Source organism: Esox lucius, chromosome 20, assembly GCF_011004845.1.
Source record: "Esox lucius isolate fEsoLuc1 chromosome 20, fEsoLuc1.pri, whole genome shotgun sequence".
In the NCBI taxonomy this organism is placed as follows: Eukaryota; Metazoa; Chordata; class Actinopteri; order Esociformes; family Esocidae; genus Esox; species Esox lucius.
In genome coordinates, this window is record NC_047588.1 from 35,697,481 (window position 1) to 35,719,558 (window position 22,078).

The 22,078-nt window shown below is 43.3% G+C and overlaps 1 protein-coding gene across 1 annotated transcript; it reads left to right on the forward strand.

Moving 5' to 3' along the window:
- Positions 1–460: 460 nt before the first annotated feature.
- On the forward strand, positions 461–21,454 carry ccdc80 (coiled-coil domain containing 80). Its single transcript, XM_013139201.4, has 9 exons — positions 461–1,899; positions 3,884–4,614; positions 4,740–5,102; positions 6,096–6,252; positions 13,675–13,811; positions 15,745–15,896; positions 16,509–16,612; positions 17,818–17,901; positions 20,298–21,454. The coding sequence occupies exons 1-9, from the start codon at positions 1,191–1,193 to the stop codon at positions 20,618–20,620; spliced, it is 2,760 nt and encodes a 919-aa protein (XP_012994655.4). The 5' UTR covers positions 461–1,190; the 3' UTR covers positions 20,621–21,454.
- The last annotated feature ends 624 nt before the right edge of the window (positions 21,455–22,078 follow it).

The following is a 22,078-nucleotide window of genomic DNA, read 5'->3' on the forward strand; positions in this document are numbered from 1 at the left end:
CATTCAGTTTAAATGCACCGCTTATATATTACCATGCCATTTGGAACATCTCCTAGTGAAAGCACAGGCAATTATGGAATTTTTCGAAGGGAATGAATATGGTGAAGGAAAGGTCAACTCAAGACCTTCTTTGTTCGACCTTATTGCACGATTTTACTTGACCTTGGATATTCGCTATGGTCATTAACCACGACATTTTCTTTTCCAAGGGAGCGCTCTCCACCGTGGTTGCCATGTTGCAAACACAATAAAATTAAACAGTAAACGTAAGTTTATTTCATAAATATTAGATATTATGACATTTCTATGTACAACCGTTCTTACAAAAAAAAAAAAAAGGTTTCACAAAAGACAGAAAGAAAGATTTAAATATCTATAAAAGGGATTAAAGTCAAACCTGGCAACCTGGGCTGGTCCAGGCTAGCGCCACCGCGTCAGCGAGGACAGTCGGAGGCAGGTTTTCACCGGACTAGCTTTCAGTGTTGAGGAATAGGGTGTAGGGAGATAGACGCGTTTCTTTATAGAGCCACAACCTATTGATGTTTTTCTCTTGAATCGCGACGAGAGGTTTTCTCTGCGCATGCTTTACATTTGGATTATTTTCAGTAGTTGAAAACTACGTTGATAACGGTCAAGTTCAGGGAATTCAATAACACGGATTCATTTTTGGGACAGATTCATTTTTCTAACTTCTGGATGTTAACATGCCGCGTAGCCTACATTTGGAGTGGACGGGCTTAGTGACATTAAACAATATTAAATCCCAGAAGAGTAAAGTCAGCGTCTAGCCTATTCCTGATGTATGTGGTTACTTGGACACCTGAACTTGGAATTTTGGAATAACGGTTTCTAATTACCCGGAATATTTTTCTGGAATTGCTGACTCCTTCAATGGGTGCCTGGTTTGGATAGTTTCCGACATCGTTGGTGAGTTTCCCTGTCTGCGTTTTCTTGCAGCTGTCAGGATGATAGGTTGGTGAAAGTGGAGTTTGGAATTAGTTTGTGTTCCACTGCTACAAGTAAAGAGCCATGCTTTGAAAGACAAGTGTTCGCCTCATTCTTGAACTCATGTAATGCACTCAACATTTTATTGATTGAAACAAATGCACTAAAGACGCACAGAGGTCCCATGTCCATTATTGGATATTCTTCTCTGTCGGGTTGTTTATTGTAGTTGATAGTTTGCCATAATGCGAGGAACGCTGGTCCAGGGGCTTTTCCTGCTCTGTGTACTAGCGTTGGCAGAACACGCAGACAAACAGACGCACCTTCGACGGATGCCGTTACGCCGACATACCGGACTCATCTCCGGGCGTCTGCAACCGGGTGCAGCCGACAGAAAGCGCACCGTCGGAGGGGAAGGAACCCACCCAGGAGCTGGCTCGGACATGGTACCCTCCAGGCTCACTGCCAGGTGGGGGGTGGACACACAGAACGACCAGGGCTCTGTTTTTCGGGCCAGTGCAGGGGCTGGGCCGAGGAGGAGAGGCGGAGCGCTGGCAGGGGCAGCAGGGAGGAGAGTAACCGGGTGGAGAATTCCCCTCCAGCCAGGCATGCTTCGGGATGAAGGCATTCCCGGGGCGAGGGCCAGACAAACCCGCATGCCGAGCAATGCAGGCTCGCCAAACCTCCTGGCGAGCTTCGCGGGAAAAAACCGCGTACTGGTGATTTCTGCCCCGCACGACTCGGATGGTTACTACCGGCTTATGATGACCCTGCTGAAGCCGGACGTGTATTGTGAGCTGGCGGAGCGGCACGTGCAGCAGATCGTGATATTCCACCAGGAGGGAGAAATGGGCGGTAAGGTGAGGCGGATAACCAACGAGGGGAAAGTGATGGAGGAACCTTTGGACACCGCGCTAATCCCCCGCCTCATGACCTTCCTCAAACTGGAGAAAGGTAAAGGCATGACCCAGCATGAAAATCGTTCCCTAGCCTCAGCTCTATCCAGTGTATAGTAGATCTAAGCACCCCGTAGAGGGAGATTGGTTTTAACATTAGTGGCTGCAACTTTTACTCGTTAATTACAAATGTGTCTGTATGTCAACCCTTCTTTGTGTTACCAGTAGCCAGTAAAGGTAGCTGGTTAGAATTCTGAGCCTACATGGTGACAAATTGCAATCTGCCCATTAAGACAGTGTAGGCTAAATAACCTTAATTGCTTCTGTAAATTGCGCGGGATAGCAATGAATATATTTACAAAAGTTGGTTTAAGTTGAAAAGTATATAACTTCGTACCTATGATAGCCTAGCCTAATAGTGAGAACAGTGCCGGCTCTAGCCTTTTTCTGGCTCCATCAACATTTGATGTGGGTCACCTCCTCCCCTAACGGTCGGTGCCCTGTCACTAAGAACCGGCCCTGAGTGAGAAACAGAGTTGGCTTGGAGTCTGTAGCTTGAAAAGTTGAAGACATGCTGTTAGTGGATACATTTATGCTAATTTAAATTGTAAAATGAATTTAGTCATAACAGGGTCATTCCTACTACCATTTGGACTTCAAAGGTGCCATTTGGACCTCAAAGTTATTGTAATGTTTTAATGTTTCTTATATGCTTTCAGAAAAAGGTCGTATTTAACTGTCAGAAAAATATTGGTCAAACTCAGGCACTTAAATCCTAATAAATGTTTGTGGATTGTTCATGAGAGACTATGATACATTTCCGCCCTGTTAGGGAAAAACTATCTGAAAGTGTTAACAAAGTGTGTATTCATCTAGATGTATACTTTCCCAGGCATCAACACCCCTTACATTGTTACATCTAACAATAGAATTTACATATTTACATAATGAATTAACATCAATTGTGCAAATTACGTGAATTAATATAAGTTTAAGAATTCTAAGTTGGGATAGCCTAAACATGTCACATAAAGTTGCTTTGGTCCCCCTAGATTGAACGGTTCATGAGATACTGTTTTAGAGGTTCTTAACACTCGTTATGCAAATTAGGCTAATTATTAAAGTCACAATTGATCAAATAAAACACTATGCATAGACTACATAATTTCGGTCAACATCTATTTTTATGTGAACATGCAATAGTATTTTCTCTATATGTTTTGTTTCTAGGAAACTCTTACAGGCTTCAAGTATCGGCTACTGTATAAAGCCATAACTTAAAGAAGGTACAGCCTTTTTGTTCCCAATAATTGCGTGCCCCGAAGTTGCACAGATTTCCCCCCACATTAAAGATTTCACTCACAAGACCAGAAAAATGCCCGGTAACCCAAAACATTTTAGGTAATATTGTCAACCAGAAATTTGAACTCTGACGAAGCACATTGGTTTGATTGCCAATGCAATACTCTCCGTCAACGCAATGCCTGAAAGCTTCATGCCAGGACAGTATTTAGAGTGTGATGTCACAAAAAAAGAAGTGTCTACATTCAACTTAGATGATGCTAGGATATGTGCAACAGAGTTCAGGATGCTGCTGTGTCAACAGACTCCTTTCATATCAGAGTGCTTCCTAGGAAAAGCCAAGTTCAAGCATCACATTCCATAGCTTCAGAAGAATCACAAATGGTTTTACTGCAACAAGCGCAAAAACTCACAAGCAACCTTAAATTGTAACACCCGAGAACAAATGAAAAAGCAGAATAATTAAATGTTGTGTTCTGTGGGGTTTTAAACTCAGTATTTAGCAATTGGTGACAACTGATGATAGAAAAAGGGCTTTACAAAAACATCAGAAAATTGCTGAATTAAACAATATTACCCAGATTGTTTTGCAGGTAGGCCGATAATAAAACCCATATTTAATTATGTTTAAAATAGCTAAAGGGCAGAATATTTGTCCCTCATGCAGGTTAAAATGTCAAAAACATGTCAGCTAATCTATTTCACTCAGGAAATGAAATGTGTCCCTGTGTCTCGTCCAGGGAAGTTTGGCATGGTGCTCCTGAGGAAAACCTTGCAAGTGGAAGAAAGGTACCCATATCCAGTGAGGTTGGAGGCCATGTATGAGGTCATCGACCAGGCACCAATAAGGAAGCTGGAGAAAATCAGGCAGAAGGGATTCGTCCAGAAGTGCAAAGGGGCGGGAGTAGAGGGTCAGGTGGAGGAGAAGGGCAGAGACTCTGGCATGGTAGTTGAAGCAGGTGGACAGATTGATCCGCCACCTGAAAGGAAACCCACCGTGAGGAAGCCACCAAGGAGACCTACCATCACTGCTGCCACGACAACAACGAAAGCGACGACCACGACAAAAGCCACAACGACCACAACAAAACCCACAACGACCACGACAAAACCCACAACGACCACGACAAAAGCCACAACGACCACGACAAAAGCCACAACGACCACGACAAAAGCCACAACGACCACGACAAAACGTCCTACGACCACACGACAGACCTCCACCACTACCACCAGAACCCAGAGGCCCACAAAAGCCCAGACCACCCCACACTGGCTGCCTGCTTCTCGGACCACACCTGACCCCTACAGCCGCCGGGAGAGGGAGAGGTACCTGCCCAAGACCACCCCATCTGGGGAGAACCGTACGGACAAAGAGGGCATGGACCATAGTGGCCGAGTGCTGTCCGGAGTAGCACCCACGCAGAACAAGCCCACCAAGGGCAAACCTACCAAGAGGAAGAATGGAAAGGTATGTACTTGGCAAGTAACATTTGTGTGCTGCGTTTTGTTGACCATGGAATCTGTTGCATCTCACACACATTGTTTGCAATCAATAAATGTCGCCTACGTCCTTCTCTCCTCTCCACTGTGGAGGTGTCGAACAACGAGTATGAGGAGAAGTATGAGGAGAGCCAGCCCACTGCCAGCGACCCAGAGTCAAAGACGGAGGTCAACACAGAGGTCGTCCCAGCCAAGAGGGGCAAGGGAAAACATGACAGCACCGACAAGAAGAAGAAAAAGAACGGCAGAGTGGACAAGGCCACTAAGAAGGAGAAGGCAGAGAGGAAGGGGTCAAAGGTCGGGAAGGAGGGCAAAAACAACGGAAAGAAGAACGCTAAGAAGGTGTCGAAGAATGAGGAGAAAGAGGAGTATCATAAACCCACCAAGAGGCCTCTGTCTCCCAGGGGATCCTTGGCTTCCTTCCTGGACTACTTTGAGAACCGGAGACGGCTGGTGGTAAGGCTAGGCGTTTCCCCTAGCTACGTTTTGGGGAATAGCCAGGATCTTCAGTCGGGGACATAAAAAGTCGAATGAACCTTGTGTGATGTTGATAACCAACGGACATAGCAACTTCATTAAGAAACTTCATGGATTCAGATTTAGGTTCTTAATATTAGCACCCAGGTTGCTGAGAGTTTTGCTGCGCTTCAGGAAGTGCCGATGAGCTTTCCGGTTTACATAGTCCATGAAAACCTTCACTAACATCCTTCACCTGGAAACGGAGGCTTAAACTGACTAGTAATGTCATTACAGCTGTACAGTACTAATAGATAATAGTTGTGTATTGAAACACCTAGTACTGTCATTACAGCTATACAGTACTAATAGATAATAGTTGTGTAGTAAAACACCTAGTACTGTCATTACAGCTATACAGTACTAATAGATAATAGTTGTGTAGTAAAACACCTAGTACTGTCATTACAGCTATACAGTACTAATAGATAATAGTTGTGTAGTAAAACACCTAGTACTGTCATTACAGCTATACAGTACTAATAGATAATAGTTGTGTAGTAAAACACCAAGTACTGTCATTACAGCTATACAGTACTAATAGATAATAGTTGTGTAGTAAAACACCAAGTACTGTCATTACAGCTATACAGTACTAATTGACCATTTTGGTGTAGTAAGAGTGTGTGAGAGAGAGCTTAATTCAGTCGGGGCTAGATTTAATTTAAATCTGCCATAAAATTGTTCACACAGTGTCTTTATTTACAGCCTCCTTCCCATTGCCCACACACTTCTAATCCTGAACAATGAAAGCATGTCAGCCTCATAACAGCGTTAGGTTTCAATACAGACCAGGCTGTGAGTTCATTTGAGCATCTGGAAAATTAGCAAATGTGTAAACACTGTAATAGGGATTTGATTGAATTGAGCATCTGTGTGTGTGTGTGTGTGCGTGTATGTATAACCCTGTCTCTCCGTGTCTCCCGGGACCAGATCATCACGGCTCCCAGCGAGGAGAGCAATATGTACACACAGCAGAGAGACGAGTACCTGGAGACAGTGTGTGAGATGGCCATTAGGAAGGTCTCCATCATTACCATCTTCGGCCCTCTCACCAACTCCACCATGAAGATAGACCACTACCAGCTGGGTAGGTGTTTTTTCTGCCCTGCAGTACAGGTGCTCCTTGGTGGCCAGGTGTTTGAATCTTGGTTGCGACACTCCAATGGTGCCTGGGGTCAAGCGGAGGACGGCCAAACTGGCTTCGCTCGGGTGGATATCTGGTCGGCCCTTGTTGTGCTCTAGCGACTCCTTGTGGTAGGTCAGGTGACCGCAAGCGTAATTGGGGCTGTTGCCCCATGAATAAGTTAATCTACAGCATGTGTCCTGCCGGGAAACTAGCTGTTTGAGCGAGCACAGTTGTAAGAAGCAGAGCGGCTTGATGTGAGTCAGAGGGAACACGTTGCGGATTGGTTGTGACGAGGAAAGGCCGTGATCATGTAAATCTGAGAAAGATTTGGAAAATTGTTTTTAAAGACATGTGCGCCTCCTTTGAATCCTATTTTTCTTTTGCAACGCTGCTCCTGTTCCCCGTTACACCATCTTTGAATACACCTGCCTTGCACCATCACAGCACTCTGTGTCAAACGTTTGCTTGCCCAGAGGCGACTGAGGGTTATGTTACATCAGAGTTAAATGAAGACAGGTTCCAGCTTAGGAGAAGATCACAAGATCTATTGTCTGGAGACAGTACATTGGTAATAACTTATTACTTACTTATTGTCTTTAGAGTGATACTTCAGTTCAAATCCAGTTCAAATCATCTCCGCTCTTTAGGTTTCCCCGGTTGTAGTCTTTCGTGTTATTGTTTCTTGCTGAGGACCAGTTGGAATTCAATAAGAACCTGTTGAGTTGTATTTTCTGCTCTATCCCCATTTCACCCCCCTAGGGATCCCAAACAGAAGGTTCCCATGTGTCTGTATGGAGTCAACAGAGGTTCACACAATAACACTGAACACATTTCATAGGATGACAGTGTGACACCGTGGCCGTGCTCTTCTGGCTGCCAGAGATGAAAACGAATGTGGTTCAGGCCTGTTATCCCAACCACTCTTACCTCATACCAGGTGTGTGTACATGGCTGAATGACCTCTGCACATATGTAGGGTATCTATTTGAGATGGTTTGATAAAGCACAAAAATAATCCAGTCACCTCAGAAAATGGTGTTGCAAAGTTCTAAGTGTTAATTGTAACTGATTAAAACTTTTGTAGGGGTCCATATATTTTGCTTTAGGGCAAATCAAACCTGGAATACCAAAGAGAACATTACAAACATCCAAAGGTTTTAGGACGCTTTACTTTGCAAGATACCTCTTTCCAGTTATTAAGCCTATACACCCCTGAATAGCCAAAAATGGGAAGTGTAAATAAGAACATCAGTATTAAACTAAGCCTGGTGATGAAAATAAGAAAGGTAAACTTTTAAGATAATGAACACTGAGACAAGAGACAGACTGGAGTACTGAAAACATGTCTTAATTAATCTTCCTGAGGTTAATACCGTGAGAGACATACAAGTTTTAACAGCCATGATAGACAAATATGGTTCATAAGATTCACTGTCTGCACTTTCAGAGAAACATGTGGTAGAAAAATAACCTTGGAACATCCACTAGAAATGGTATTGCCTGCATTCTTGGAGGCTCATATGAAACATATCATCCTCAAACAACACGTGAGATCAGTTTTATTGACCTATGCTGAGGGCAAGGGAGTAGCTCTGGAATAAAAAGTGTTCTGTTTTTGATAGCTCTGCAGTTAAGTGTTCTGATTTTGATAGCTCTGAAGTTTAAAAGTGTTCTGTTTTTGATAGCTCTGAAGTTTAGAAGTGTTCTGATTTTGATAGTTCTGATGTTTAGAAGTGTTCTGATTTTGATAGCTCTGAAGTTTAGAAGTGTTCTGATTTTGATAGCTCTGAAGTTTAGAAGTGTTCTGATTTTGATAGCACTGAAGTTTAGAAGTGTTCTGATTTTGATAGCTCTGAAGTTTAGAAGTTTTCTGTTTTTGATAGCTCTGAAGTTTAAAAGTGTTCTGTTTTTGATAGCTCTGAAGTTTAAAAGTGTTCTGATTTTGATAGCTCTGAAGTTTAGAAGTTTTCTGATTTTGATAGCTCTGAAGTTTAAAAGTGTTCTGTTTTTGATAGCTCTGAAGTTTAGAAGTGTTCTGAATTTGATAGATCTGAAGTTTAAAAGTTTTCTGATTTTGATAGCTCTGAAGTTTAGAAGTTTTCTGTTTTTGATAGCTCTGAAGTTTAAAAGTGTTCTGATTTTGATAGATCTGAAGTTTAAAAGTGTTCTGATTTTGATAGCTCTGAAGTTTAAAAGTGTTCTGATTTTGATAGATCTGAAGTTTAGAAGTGTTCTGATTTTGATAGCACTGAAGTTTAGAAGTGTTCTGATTTTGATAGCTCTGAAGTTTAGAAGTTTTCTGTTTTTGATAGCTCTGAAGTTTAAAAGTGTTCTGTTTTTGATAGATCTGAAGTTTAAAAGTGTTCTGATTTTGATAGCTCTGAAGTTTAAAAGTGTTCTGTTTTTGATAGCTCTGAAGTTTAAAAGCGTTCTGTTTTTGATAGCTCTGAAGTTTAAAAGTGTTCTGTTTTTGATAGCTCTGAAGTTTAGAAGTTTTCTGTTTTTGATAGCTCTGAAGTTCAAAAGTGTTCTGTTTTTGATAGATCTGAAGTTTAAAAGTGTTCTGATTTTGATAGCTCTGAAGTTTAAAAGCGTTCTGTTTTTGATAGCTCTGAAGTTTAAAAGTGTTCTGTTTTTGATAGCTCTGAAGTTTAGAAGTGTTCTGATTTTGATAGATCTGAAGTTTAAGTGTCCTGTTTTTGATAGCTCTGAAGTTTAAGTGTTCTGTTTTTGATAGCTCTGAAAAGTGTTTTTGATTAGTGAAATTAACAATTGTCTTTTAGTGATAGCTCTGATGAGAACAATGTTCTGACAGTGCTTGTTCTGAAGTAAATTATGTTCTGATAGTAATAGCTCTGGAGTGAACAATGTTCTCTTAGTGATAGCTTTTAGTGATAGTAATAGTGTTCTGATAGTGATCGGTGGCAGAGTGAGTCTGTACTGAGATGTAATGCCTCCTCTTAGAAATCTTGGGTCCTGTGACTTTGATTTTGAAATGTGAGCAAGTGATTTTGTGTTATTTCTACCTATTAATTCCAAACCAGGTAAACTGGTTTCAACAAACAGAAGAAAGAACAGTATGTTTGATATGTTGTTATGATTAGCGAATTTAGTTTGGTGCAGTAAACAAAAATGATTTTAGATCAATAACTTATCCGACGATATCTCTGAATATTTCGTTCATTAGAGATCCAAAACCTGTCTTTCTTTAAGCTATTGCTGGAGTAGGCTTGTTCCAGCTCGTCCACTCCCCTAACTACCTCACCTGTTTACTGCTGAATTCCTCCCTGCCTTCACATTTCCTGCTGCGCTGTTCTGGTTTCGTCAACCTGATAACTTATGCCCACATCTCTTCATCCTGTTGCTGAACATTTTAGATTATAAAAGACATGCAACCATTAGAATGAACACAGAAAACAACCCACTGCCTATACAGCCTCAGGAAACAGATGGGCTGTTCAAAGTAATGTTATCCAATTCAATGATATGTCAAATAGCAGTATGCAGTACAAGCAGTCGATGGACTGGTGATATTTCTTTAACGCTCTTGATGAGGAATAACATTCAGCAAGTGTACTCAGTAAACGGTGTGTGAGGGATAAATACAAAATCTGACCAGGAAATTCGCAGAAGCTTCTGGATCTTCAGCGAGTTATACTTTTTCTTCCCAAGCGGTCTGGTAAAAAATGAATCGGCAGTCTAAATAAAATTACCTGATACATTATCTGTTTATTCCAGTCTACTATCCAGCTTGCAATCATGGTTGTGTCTCTGTTAAGTCTCGGATTAACCAGACTTATTTTCTTCTTTCTGCCAAAAAACTGAGCAAGAGGAACATCCTCCCACACACGCTAACCTCATTTACTGTAACACTGCAGTTTCTGTCTGTGTCTGTATGCCTGCCTATGTATGTGTTCCATGTGTGTCTGTGTTCCGTGTGTGTCTGTGTTCTGTATGTGTTCCGTGTGTGTCTGTGTTCTGTGTGTGTCTGTGTTCTGTATGTGTTCTGTGTGTTCCGTGTGTGTCTGTGTTCTGTATGTGTTCCGTGTGTGTCTGTGTTCTGTGTGTGTCTGTGTTCTGTATGTGTTCTGTGTGTTCCGTGTGTGTCTGTGTTCTGTATGTGTTCCGTGTGTGTCTGTGTTCTGTGTGTGTCTGTGTTCTGTATGTGTTCTGTGTGTGTCTGTGTTCTGTATGTGTTCTGTGTGTGTCTGTGTTCTGTGTGTGTTTTGTGTGTTTGTCTGTCTTTTATGAGTGTGTGTGTGTTCTATGTGTGTTCTGTGTATGTGTTTGTGTTCTGTGTGTGTTCTGCCTATGTGTGTGTTTTCTGTATGCGTCTGTGGTCCGTGAATATGTGTGTGTGTGTGTGTGTGTGTGTGTGTCTGTATTCTGTGAGTGTTTCTGTGTTCTGTGAGTGTGTTTGTGTTCTGTGTGTAGGTTCTGTGTGTGTGTGTGTGTGTGTGTGTCATGTGTGTGCAATGTGCTATGTGGTGGGTGAGATCCCAGCTGAATGCCTTCCTAGTTGATCATCATAGACATGGGGATAGTCTGCTTCCTCTGTAGCTCCTGTATGCGCTGTAAATAGTTAGGTCCCCACACACACACACACACACACACATGAATGGTGCTTTTATTATCAAAGTGAGCCATTTAGTACCATACATAATCCATAAACCTAACCCTAACCTTAACCTCAGTAACCTGACCTGAACCTAATTCTTCATGCTTAAACGTAACTCTAAATCTGAGGCTAATTCTGTTGTTAAGGTGAGGACTGGTGAAATGTCCTCTCTGCACAGATTTACAGATTTACCAAGCTCTACTATAGTAGTTTCTTTTTACTACAATAATAGTTTTTGTATTTCTTTTAAGTTCTTCTATTCAGAAGAATCAAGAGTACAAACACATTTTGAAATAATCAGGTTTGTGCAGTGAGTTGGGCTTGGCCTTCAAAAATGTTAGGAGAGTTCTAATGCACATTTGTTTCCAGCCTGTATTTAGGGAGTGTTCATGTCTGGACACAGGCTACTATATGAACATGTATTATAGTTAGGGAGTGTTAGTGTCACAAGACAAGCCTACTGTATGAAACTGTATTATAGTTAAGGAGTGTTAGTGTCAAGATACAGGCCTTCTGTATGAAACTGTATTAAAGTCAGAACACAGGTCTACTGTGTAAAACCTCATTAGTCTTTCTGATCCAATAATTCCACAGACAGAATGACGGAAAGAGTTTTGAGGTGATGTCACACCCGGCCCACGTTACGAACCTAGACGGTTTCATGTTCTAAGCACTGCTCTGAGGGTTGATGTGTAAGTGTGAGTGTGTGCATGTGTGTACAGTAAATGATCCTTTCAAAGGTCTATACTGGGAAAAAGACGACATCATCCTTACTTTGGAATGCAATGGAGACTTTGAGGCATTGGTCAGTGTGTGTTTGTGAGTGTGTGAGCATGGGTTCCGTCATGGACTCTTGCAACTCACCCAGAATGCCACAGCCCACCTGGTGTTCAGCCTTCCCACGTACTCAATCAATCAATCAAATGTATTTATAAAGCCCTTTTTACAACAGCAGTTGTCACAAAGTTCTTTACAGGAGACACCCGGCCTTAAACCCCAAGGAGCAAACAACAGTAGTGTTGAATTTCAGTGGCTAGGAAAAACTCCCATAAGAAGGCCGAATTTTAGGAAGAAACCTAGAGAGGACCCAGGCTCAGAGGGGTGACCAGTCCTTTTCTGGCTGTGCCGGGTGAGATATTAGGAGTCCAATTAGAATAATAAATACATTTCTCTGGGCTAAATCCAGAGTCTATTTGATTCTAGACTAGGTCAAAAGTATGACCAGGTGGACAAGGACAGGGACAGCACTCCCATGTCTCTCAGCACACCCCACCTGGCTTCCAGTGAAGCACCATGGAGCTGATATTTGGAGGAGCAGTGGGAGCTGGGGAATCACTAAAGTACTGTCCAAAGCTGTGTGGGTTGTGTATGGGGTGGTGACATCTCCTCCAAGCCATGTTACCAAGACACATCTCCAAGACACATCCCGGCTGAATTCCTGTTCAGCACAGATGGAAGCATTGTTACTTTTCCTTGGAAAACATTTAGGCTGCAGATATAATCATTTTGAGGAAAAAATAAATCATAAAAAGGGGTTAATTGTGGGTTTGATAACACGTTGTGTCGTTTTTTTGTTTTGTTGGGAGACGGCGCCATAGAAGTCTGCCGAGTCACTGTTGTCTCAGTACTCTCTCTTTCTCAACATGTTGCAACGGGGGGGCACAGAGCGGACACTACGTGTTCAGGGCCCTGGAGGGCGTTTTATTAAAGAAAGTAGAAGTGGAAGGGCAGAAGGCGAGCGAGTAATCACACAAAACAACTGTGTTGGGGTGGTGGCGGTGTTTCGGGCGGCCTCCAGGGGGCGATGTGGGGGGGTGAGTGCTCAGGTCGTCATTGAGCGGCGGTGAAGGCAGCATTCATGTCCGCCTCTCCAGCCTCCTCAGCTTCTCCCGCTACGTTCTCCATAGCTTCTTCAGCTCCTCCAGCTTTACTACCAGCCTGCTTCCCCCGGAGCCTCCTGATTTCCTCCATTGACAATGACCAGATGGTTTGTAGCTGGGAAGGGTTGAGCCACACCCCCGCACGGTCTAGCCACACCCCCTCAAGGTTCTAGAACCTTTCAGCCTACTTTCGGGGGGGGGGGGGGGGGTTGATGTTACACCTGACCTAGCAGATGGAACACCGACATTTTGGCATTTGGCCAGAGATATTAGTTTAGGTAGCCAAAATATGGAGTCTATGTAATATCTGTCAAATCAGGATGCATTGCGTGTCCTTGGTCGGGAGACTGACGAGTTTCCAGTCAAAACATTAAACAAAGAAAACAAATGGCCTTTCATTCCCTCATATTGAATAGAACTGTGGTCTTGGGTAGGATTCCAGTCAAAACAAAGGAATATGGAAAGAGATCTGGTATGTAGGCGATGCAATCAGGACTGCCTCAACAAACATTTGGGAATGAGGAAAAATATATGTTAGACTATATTTTTGAGAAGGCATATGTTGAAATGGATGTCTCTATTTCACCAATGTCCGTGGTTTGCTCTTTACCTGAAAATTCTGTCCTTATTGCTAGTTGCTCTGAATAGGAGGGTCTTTTTTATTTTATTATTTTATTTTATTAAGCTTTCAATGGTTTCTTTCTTTTTTCTCTTTCTCTGTACTTGTCCCTCTCTTCTCTCTACCATACTCTCTCCTTTATCTATCTCTGACTCTTTACTCTCTCTACCCCTGCATCTCTCTATTCCAATCCCGACTCTCTCTCTACCTCTCTTTTCTGTCCACCCTTTCTGATTCCTTTACCTTCCTTCTGTCTCCCCTCCCAGAGAACGACAAACCAATGAAGGGTCTTCGACAGGAAGACTTAGAGAATAAGGATCTGATAACAGAGCTGAGGAAGGAGTTCAGTATGACCACCAACGACTTCTACATGGTCCTCACCGACACTGACATAAGAGCCAAGGTTGGGACATGGTGTCTATGTTTCTCCCTTTCAGTTTCACCTCTCTTACTTCATACTCTATTATAATGGTTGACCTACCTTCACCATACTGTAAAAATTATAATGGTTGACCTCCTCTCACCATACTGTAAATATTATAATGGTTGACCTCCCTTCACTATACTGTAAATATTATAATGGTTGACCTCCCTTCACCATACTGTAGTATAATGGTTGACCTCCCCTCACCATACTGTAAATATTATAATGGTTGACCTCCCTTCACTATACTGTAAATATTATAATGGTTGACCTCCCTTCACCATACTGTAGTATAATGGTTGACCTCCCCTCACCATACAGTAAATATTATAATGGTTGACCTCCCCTCACCATACAGTAAATATTATAATGGTTGACCTTCCTTCACTATACTGTACATTTTATAATGGTTGACCTCCTCTCACCATACTGTATATTCTATAAAGACTAACCTGCCTTCACCACAATGTAAACATCATATTTCGATTAAACACCAGTTCAATTCACACAACATGACATTCACCCAACAGCTGTGTGTGTGTTTATATATATGTTTCCGTGTGTATATGTGTGTTGTGTATACTTGTGTGTGTGTGTATATTTGTGTGTGTGCCAGTCTAAATTGCAAGGCTGTTTTCAGGTGGATTCAACAAAGAGGCCAGTGTGCAGCCAATCTTCTACTGCTGTCAGTACAGTCTATTAGTATCACAGGGCAGGGTGTGGTTATGGAAGGGATTTTGGAAAAAAACTAATGTGCCACTATGTCTGTGTGCACGTGTGTGTGAAGGTCCTAACTTTGTGTGTATACTTGTCTCTGTCTGTGGCTGTGTGTGTGTGTGTGTGGGTGTGTGCGTGTGTTTGCGTGTGTGTGTGTGTGTGTGTGTGAAGGTCCTAACTTTGTGTGTATACTTGTCTCTGTCTGTGGCTGTGCTTTTGTGAGAGCATAAGAAGTGACTGTAATATTTCCATAAACTGTGATATTTTCATAAACTGTATTATATTAAATAGTATTTTCATGCTGGCATCACTGAGATTCCCCAAAATGATACTGATATTTGGAAATATCATGTCCTGAACCGAGTAGTGTTAAACACCACGGCCCACTAGTCTGGTTGGGTTCATCAGAAACCTGCAGAAATTGCCTGTGAAGGTCCCCCGGCTCGCAGCCTGGTTTATAGATTTCTTGGATTTCTAGGATTTTTAGGAATTCTGTGATTGGTATAGAATAGGAATAGGGTATATTGGTAAAACATAGGAATAGTGTAATTAGTACAGCATAGGAATACTGTAATAGTTTTAATCGGAATACTGTAATTGGTATGGGTTAGATATACTAATTGGTATAGGATAGGAATACTATAATTGGTATGGTATAGGAATACTTTAATTGGTATGGTATAGGAATACTTTAATTGGTATAGGATAGGAATACTGTAATTTGTATAGGATAGGAGTATTGTAATTGGTATAGGATCAGAATACTGTCATTGGTATAGGTTAGGAATATTGTAATTGGTATAGGATAGGAGTATTGTAATTTGTATAGGATAGGAGTATTGTAATTGGTATAGGATAAGAATACTGTCATTGGTATAGGATAGGAATACTGTAATTGGTATAGGATAGGAGTATTGTAATTGGTATAGGATAAGAATACTGTCATTGGTGTAGGATAGGAATACTGTCATTGGTGTAGGATAGGAATACTGTAGTTGGTATAGGATAGGAATACTGTAGTTGGTATAGGATAGGAATACTGTAGTTGGTATAGGATAGGAATACTGTAGTTGGTATAGGATAGGAATACTGTAGTTGGTATAGGATAGGAATACTGTAATTGGTATAACATAGTAACAGCATTTAAAAAAGTATTCTCCTGTTAATTCTGTGGATGGGTTTCTGCCTCTGACAGCAATCCTATGAGGTCCCCATCGCCATGAAGGCTGTGTTTGATTACATGGACACTTTCTCTTCACGCATCCCAGAGATGGAGAAACAGAGGAGGGATGGAGTGGTCTGCAAGAAGGAGGACAAACCCAGATCCCTGGAGAACTTCCTATCTAGGTAGTGTGTGTCTGTGTATGTGTCTGCGAATGCCTGCGTGTGTGTGTCTGTGTTTATCTGTGTCTGTGTGTGTGTCTGTGATTGTCTGTGTTTGTGTGTCTGTGTTAATCTGTGTCTGCGTGTGTGGGTGACCATGTCTGTGTGACTGTGTGTCTGTGTGTGTGTCTGTGATTGTCTGTGTTTGTGTGTCTGTGTTAATCTGTGTCTGCGTGTGTGGGTGACCATGTCTGTGTGACTGTGTGTCTGTGTGTGTGTCTGTGATTGTCTGTGTCTGTGTGTCTGTGTGTGTGTTTCCACTACTTTTATACCGATTTCTTGGATTATTGGCTATGGTCCTACCTTTCACAGAAATGTCCTTGACTGACTGGATTCACTAAAAGTAATCGGTTGTCATTTTACTTCTTTATTCACTAAATCCAGTGTCGTGCTAAATGTGTTTTTGCTTTCACACACAAAATGTGTATTAGTTGGCAATTCAATAAAATGTAAATCAAATCTAGAGGTCAAAGGTCAAATTGAAATCTTTGCACACAGGGTTGGTTCAAGCCTTGGAGACATACAATATACCGCAAAAAAAACAACCTTATTCTTCTCTTTGGATTCTTCTCTCAGGTTCCGTTGGAGGCGTCGCCTGTTTGTAATCTCCGCCCCCAATGATGAAGAATGGGCCTATCAACAGCAGCTGTATGCTCTAACAAGTCAAGCCTGTAACCTGGGTAAATATTAGCATTTGAGTTAGAATCAAACAACATACATTCCATCCTTTCAAATTTACAGGGATAGTCTGCCTAAAGAAATTATGATTAACTTGACATTTTTGGATTTGCAAAAAGTCATTTTTTGTCATGCTCAGGCCTGCAGATGTGCTAAACAGTGGAAAGTGTTGCCCTTTGGGGAACAGACGACATATAAACAAAAAACACCAAATACACACACACAGCACTCCCGTTGGTTAGACGCAGGTGTACTGTATATCAGTAGTTTTAAAAATGCCTCCACTAGGGCCTGATCCCAAGAACACACTGTCAACAAAACGCTCCCAGCACCGTCTACATCTGCTGCAGGTTAGCTTGTGTGCACAAGTGTGTGTGTGTGTTCTAACCTGGCCTCTGATAAACAAAGCCTTCTCCTAGCTGAGTTGGGTTCTTACCGCAGTATTCAGCTCTTGGCTACTCTCCCCCTGGAGAGGTTACTGTGGTCTTCAGAGGAGCCAGCTGTCTGGCCCAGCAGGACATCAATGTCCTTAACATTCCCTCTGTGTTTTCACAGCTAGCTCGGAGGGGCGCTGGTAGCATCGCGCAGGGGCGTAGGTAGCATTGTCGAGGGGCACGGGTACAACCACGGAGGGGCATCATTAGCATTGCGGACGGGCATTGATAGCATCGTTAGCATCGTCGAGGGGAGCAGGTAGCATTGCGGACGGGCATTGATAGCATTGTTAGCATCGTCGAGGGGAGCAGGTAGCATTGCGGACGGGCATTGATAGCATCGTTAGCATCGTCGAGGGGAGCAGGTAGCATTGCGGACGGGCATTGATAGCATCGTTAGCATCGTCGAGGGGAGCAGGTAGCATTGCGGACGGGCATTGATAGCATCGTTAGCATCGTCGAGGGGAGCAGGTAGCATTGCGGACGGGCATTGATATCATCGTTAGCATCGTCGAGGGGAGCAGGTAGCATTGCGGACGGGCCACTAAGCTTAGTGGCTTAGTGAGTTTCTTTCTGAGGAGCACCTTCAGTCTAAAAGTACCTACTGATGGAATCTAGCGAAGTGTCACTGTCTGATCTTTTTCAGATTTTTGGGGGGAGAACCTGACCAGTACTTGATGTTCTAGGTTACTGTTTTTGTGGTTCTAATGTGCTGGCAATGTACCTTCTCTGTTGTGATTGGCTGTATGGTGATGGTTTCCATGGTGACCCAGGACTGAGACACATCTCCATCCTGAAACTAGTTGGCACAGAGGCCGTGGACCAGGGAGGAGTCCTGGAGCTCTATCCAATCAACGGTAAGAACGAGTTGTATCAGCATCCCCTGTTCATAATGTGTGCATACAAGACATGACTGTGCAAAGTTAAAATGGTTCTATTCAATTTTCTGTTTATACCCATGATGTTGAATGTCTGTTTTAGGAACACAGTAACCCAGCCCATCACCTACTCCTGGCATCCCTGGTCCCAGTCCCTATAGCCCAGCCTCCACCCTAACTTCTACTGTGTTCTGTGGTCCCAGTCCCTATAGCCCAGCCTCCACCCTAACTTCTACTGTGTTCTGTGGTCCCAGTCCCTATAGCCCAGCCTCCACCCTAACTTCTACTGTGTTCTGTGGTCCCAGTCCCTATAGCCCAGCCTCCACCCTAACTTCTACTGTGTTCTGTGGTCCCAGTCCCTATAGCCCAGCCTCCACCCTAACTTCTACTGTGTTCTGTGGTCCCAGTCCCTATAGCCCAGCCTCCACCCTAACTTCTACTGTGTTCTGTGGTCCCAGTCCCTATAGCCCAGCCTCCACCCTAACTTCTACTGTGTTCTGTGGTCCCAGTCCCTATAGCCCAGCCTCCACCCTAACTTCTACTGTGTTCTGTGGTCCCAGTCCCTATAGCCCAGCCTCCACCCTAACTTCTACTGTGTTCTGTGGTCCCAGTCCCTATAGCCCAGCCTCCACCCTAACTTCTACTGTGTTCTGTGGTCCCAGTCTCTATAGCCCAGCCTCCTAACTCCACTCACCTTCCCCAGAGTCATAGCACCTTGCATCCCTGGATCCTTACCCTGCTGAAAGTGGTGTTGGAGGGCCAGTAGGGGGCAATTTTCCCTCCGGTCTAAACGTCAAATCCCAATGACCCAGGGCAGGATAGGGCACACTGCCCTGAGGAGAATGTCGCCTCTCAGATGGAAATGTGTGTCCTGACTCTCTGGTCAATGAAGACCCCATGGAACTGATCATAAGAGTAGGGGTGTCCAATCTGGCACTCATGCCATCATGGCCACCCAGTCATCCCCTTTCCTCCCCCCTGCAGCAAAACAGGGTCAAGCGGAATAGGCACTAAATGTATGCAATTGATAATATGTGTACTTCAAAATGTTAAAAAATATATATATATATGTGTTCCTATAGCCCAGCGCCTTGTTCTGTCCACTTTCCAGGCTATGTAGGACACCGTTAGATCCCTGGCCTGTGGCGGGGGAACCAGCCCCAATAGCATGCTGATGCTGCAGCCCACATCACCAACACACAGTGGGCCCTTCATCCAAACACACACCCTTTACAGCTGAACAAGCACACAGCTGCTGAGGCCTGGCTTTTCGGGGAGGAAATATGTAAACCTTCTCTTTCATTTCCCCCCACTCGCCAAATAGTATTCCTATGAGCTCTGTGGGGAGCTTTTCTTGAGCACGGTGGTGGTTTTACAGCGGGGGACAATGGATCTGGGATGCCGGGACGGGGAGAGGTTGAGGATATTTCCACTGCCCAAAACTGAGCAGGACCCTAACAGATGAATGCACACACAAGTATTTTGAAATTACAGCACATTCTGTATATACCCCACTTAAGGTTACCAAAAGTACTTTTGGCTTCACAGCAGTCCCTTATTAGGCAGGTGTGTTTGTTTGCAACACTAGAGCATGCATAAGAGGGTTGTCAATGTCTAGTCTTCATTCTAGTCATTGCATTTGTATTTGGAGTCGGTTGGGGGTGTCTGACAACATCAGGACCAAATAAGTGTCAGTGCAAGTGAGAATAAATCATAGACAGCTAAAACATTAGGCATGCCAAAATCAACGGTTCAGTACATGAGGAAGAAGAACGCAATAGTTTGTCAAATGACCTGCTAAACCAAGGAAGACCTCGACAGTGGATGACCAAAAAATCCTCAAAAAATAAATAAAAGTAAATCTAACAAAGAACTGTCATTCTCCAGGAGGTAGGCCTGGACAAACCAAGGACATTTTCAGAGCCAAGGCCTGGAATGTTCTTGACTGGCCTATTCAGTCACCCCATCTGAATCCGGTTGAGGATGTGTTTCACTTGTAGAAGACAAGACCGTAGGCAAAAATGCCCAGAAAAAGCTACTGTTTTTACATACTTTTGGTCCCCTAAAGTGGGGGGGGGGTGTGCTACGTAGAGAAAAAAAAAGGGCTGAATCGTAAACAGTTTGTGATTTAAGGTTTTAAACACCCTCAAATTATAGCTGACAGTCTCTAACTCCTTAGCCGTTGCTTCATTTCAAATCCATTGTGGTGGAGAACAGAGACAAAAGAACCAAGCCTTTTATGCACTGCACTGTATCTCTAGAGCCGTGCAACTTGGTGGTAGCGTGAGAATCCCTGTCCACCTCCTCATTCAAAGCTGTCAAGCGTTCCTCAGCCTACTGACTGACTGGATCTCTATTCATCCCTCTCCCCACAGGAAGCGCCACAGTGGAGCGCGAGGGCCTTTCGGCCTCCCTGGTAAAAGACATCCGCAACTACTTCCAGATCAGCCCTGAGTACTTCTCCATGCTGCTGGTGGGCAAGGATGGCAATGTCAAGTCGTGGTACCCAAGCCCCATGTGGTCCATGGCCAATATCTACGACCTGGTGGACTCCATGCAGCTCCGCAGGCAGGAGATGGCCATCCAGCAGTCGCTGGGCATGCGCTGCCCAGAGGACGAGTACGGGGGCTACGGCTACCACCATCAGCATGGCTATGACGGTTACCAGGACGGCTACCACCAGGGATATGGTTACTAAGGGGCCGGGGTGGGGGGTCAGCGGTGATACTGGTCGCCGTGTCACTCTTAGGCTGTGTCTGTAGATGTTTTCTGATGGTCAAACGGAGGTGAAGTCATGGCGTTTCTACGTAGTTCCCCCGGGGGGGGTCTGGACCAGGTTCCCGCCATGTGGTTTCAGCCGTGACATTGGTTTCAGATCTACAAGTTAGCGTTACGTTTTCTGCACTTCTGCACTCGCATTTAGCCTGTGAATGTGCTGTTTCGTGCAGTTCATAAGTATGTATGGATACAGGACAGGAGTAGGTTTCTACTTTGAGTATGTTTGTGGGGGACAGGGTCAAGCGTTTAACCAGTGTCTTGCCTCGTGATTGGATTGGTGGATTGTGTGATTGGATTGGTAGATTTTGTTTTCAGGAAGTTTACACAAAGGGTTAGGGGGTCATGGGTTAGTTCTTTCCTCCCTTGTTTAAAACTAGGTTGACAAAAAATGTGGTTAGAGATCATCAATCTTTCTCCAACCAGTCTTTATATATCAGTCTTGATGTTTTGTATTAAGAATTACTATCAAATCTTTTTTTAAATGTCACTTTTTTTCTACTTCAGTTCAATTTCTGACCAAATGTAAATGTTCACAGTCTGGGCCTTATTGTAGATAAACCGTGAAGACAAACCAACCTTTTTGTATTTATTGGAAGTCTGTTTAAACTTGAGGCTAACAATATCAGAGCTATTAACTGTTTGCTTCAAATTCATTTTGTACTTTACTTGGCTTTTGTAAAGTTTCCTGTTGCTAAATATTGTTCTTATTTATACTCCATTGTGCTATATGAAAAATAAAACTTACCTACCAATAGTTTTTTCTCTTTTATACCCATCAGAAATGTATGGTTGAACTTCACTCAAAAAGTAGGATTTATTCAACTTCAACTCCCCCTGCTGGATTCATTTTAAAATGACAACAAGGAGAATGGAGATGGATGGTCAAATCCTTAATGTAATTTCTGGCTGTTGTATTAAAAATTTATTTCTAGTAATATGCTGACAATCGTGTGGGATACAGTGTAAGCACTGAACTGTTATAGAAACACAAATTCAGTTTTGGCATAGTAAAACAGTTTTAGGGGAGTGAAGACACTTGTGTCAGAGTCTGCCCCCAGTTCAAACAATCCCCCTGTCAACTTGGGGTTCAGTCCCCAAACCTGCCCCCAGTCTGTGCCCTTTCTCTATCACGGTCTCTGGCCCTGCCCACAGTCTGCCCCCTTCTCCTCTCTTTCTATCTCTGGCTCCGCCCACCAGTGGTGTGGTTAGGTCTGGGCGTCAGGGGCTATAGCCCCGATGCTTTTATGAATAGCCCCGGATCTCAAATTGACCAAAAAAGTTATAAAAATAGCCCCTGACCTATAATTCCGATCAAGCATTATGACAATGTAGGCGTGTAGGCCACCAGCATGTACATAGACATTTTCCGCATGTACAT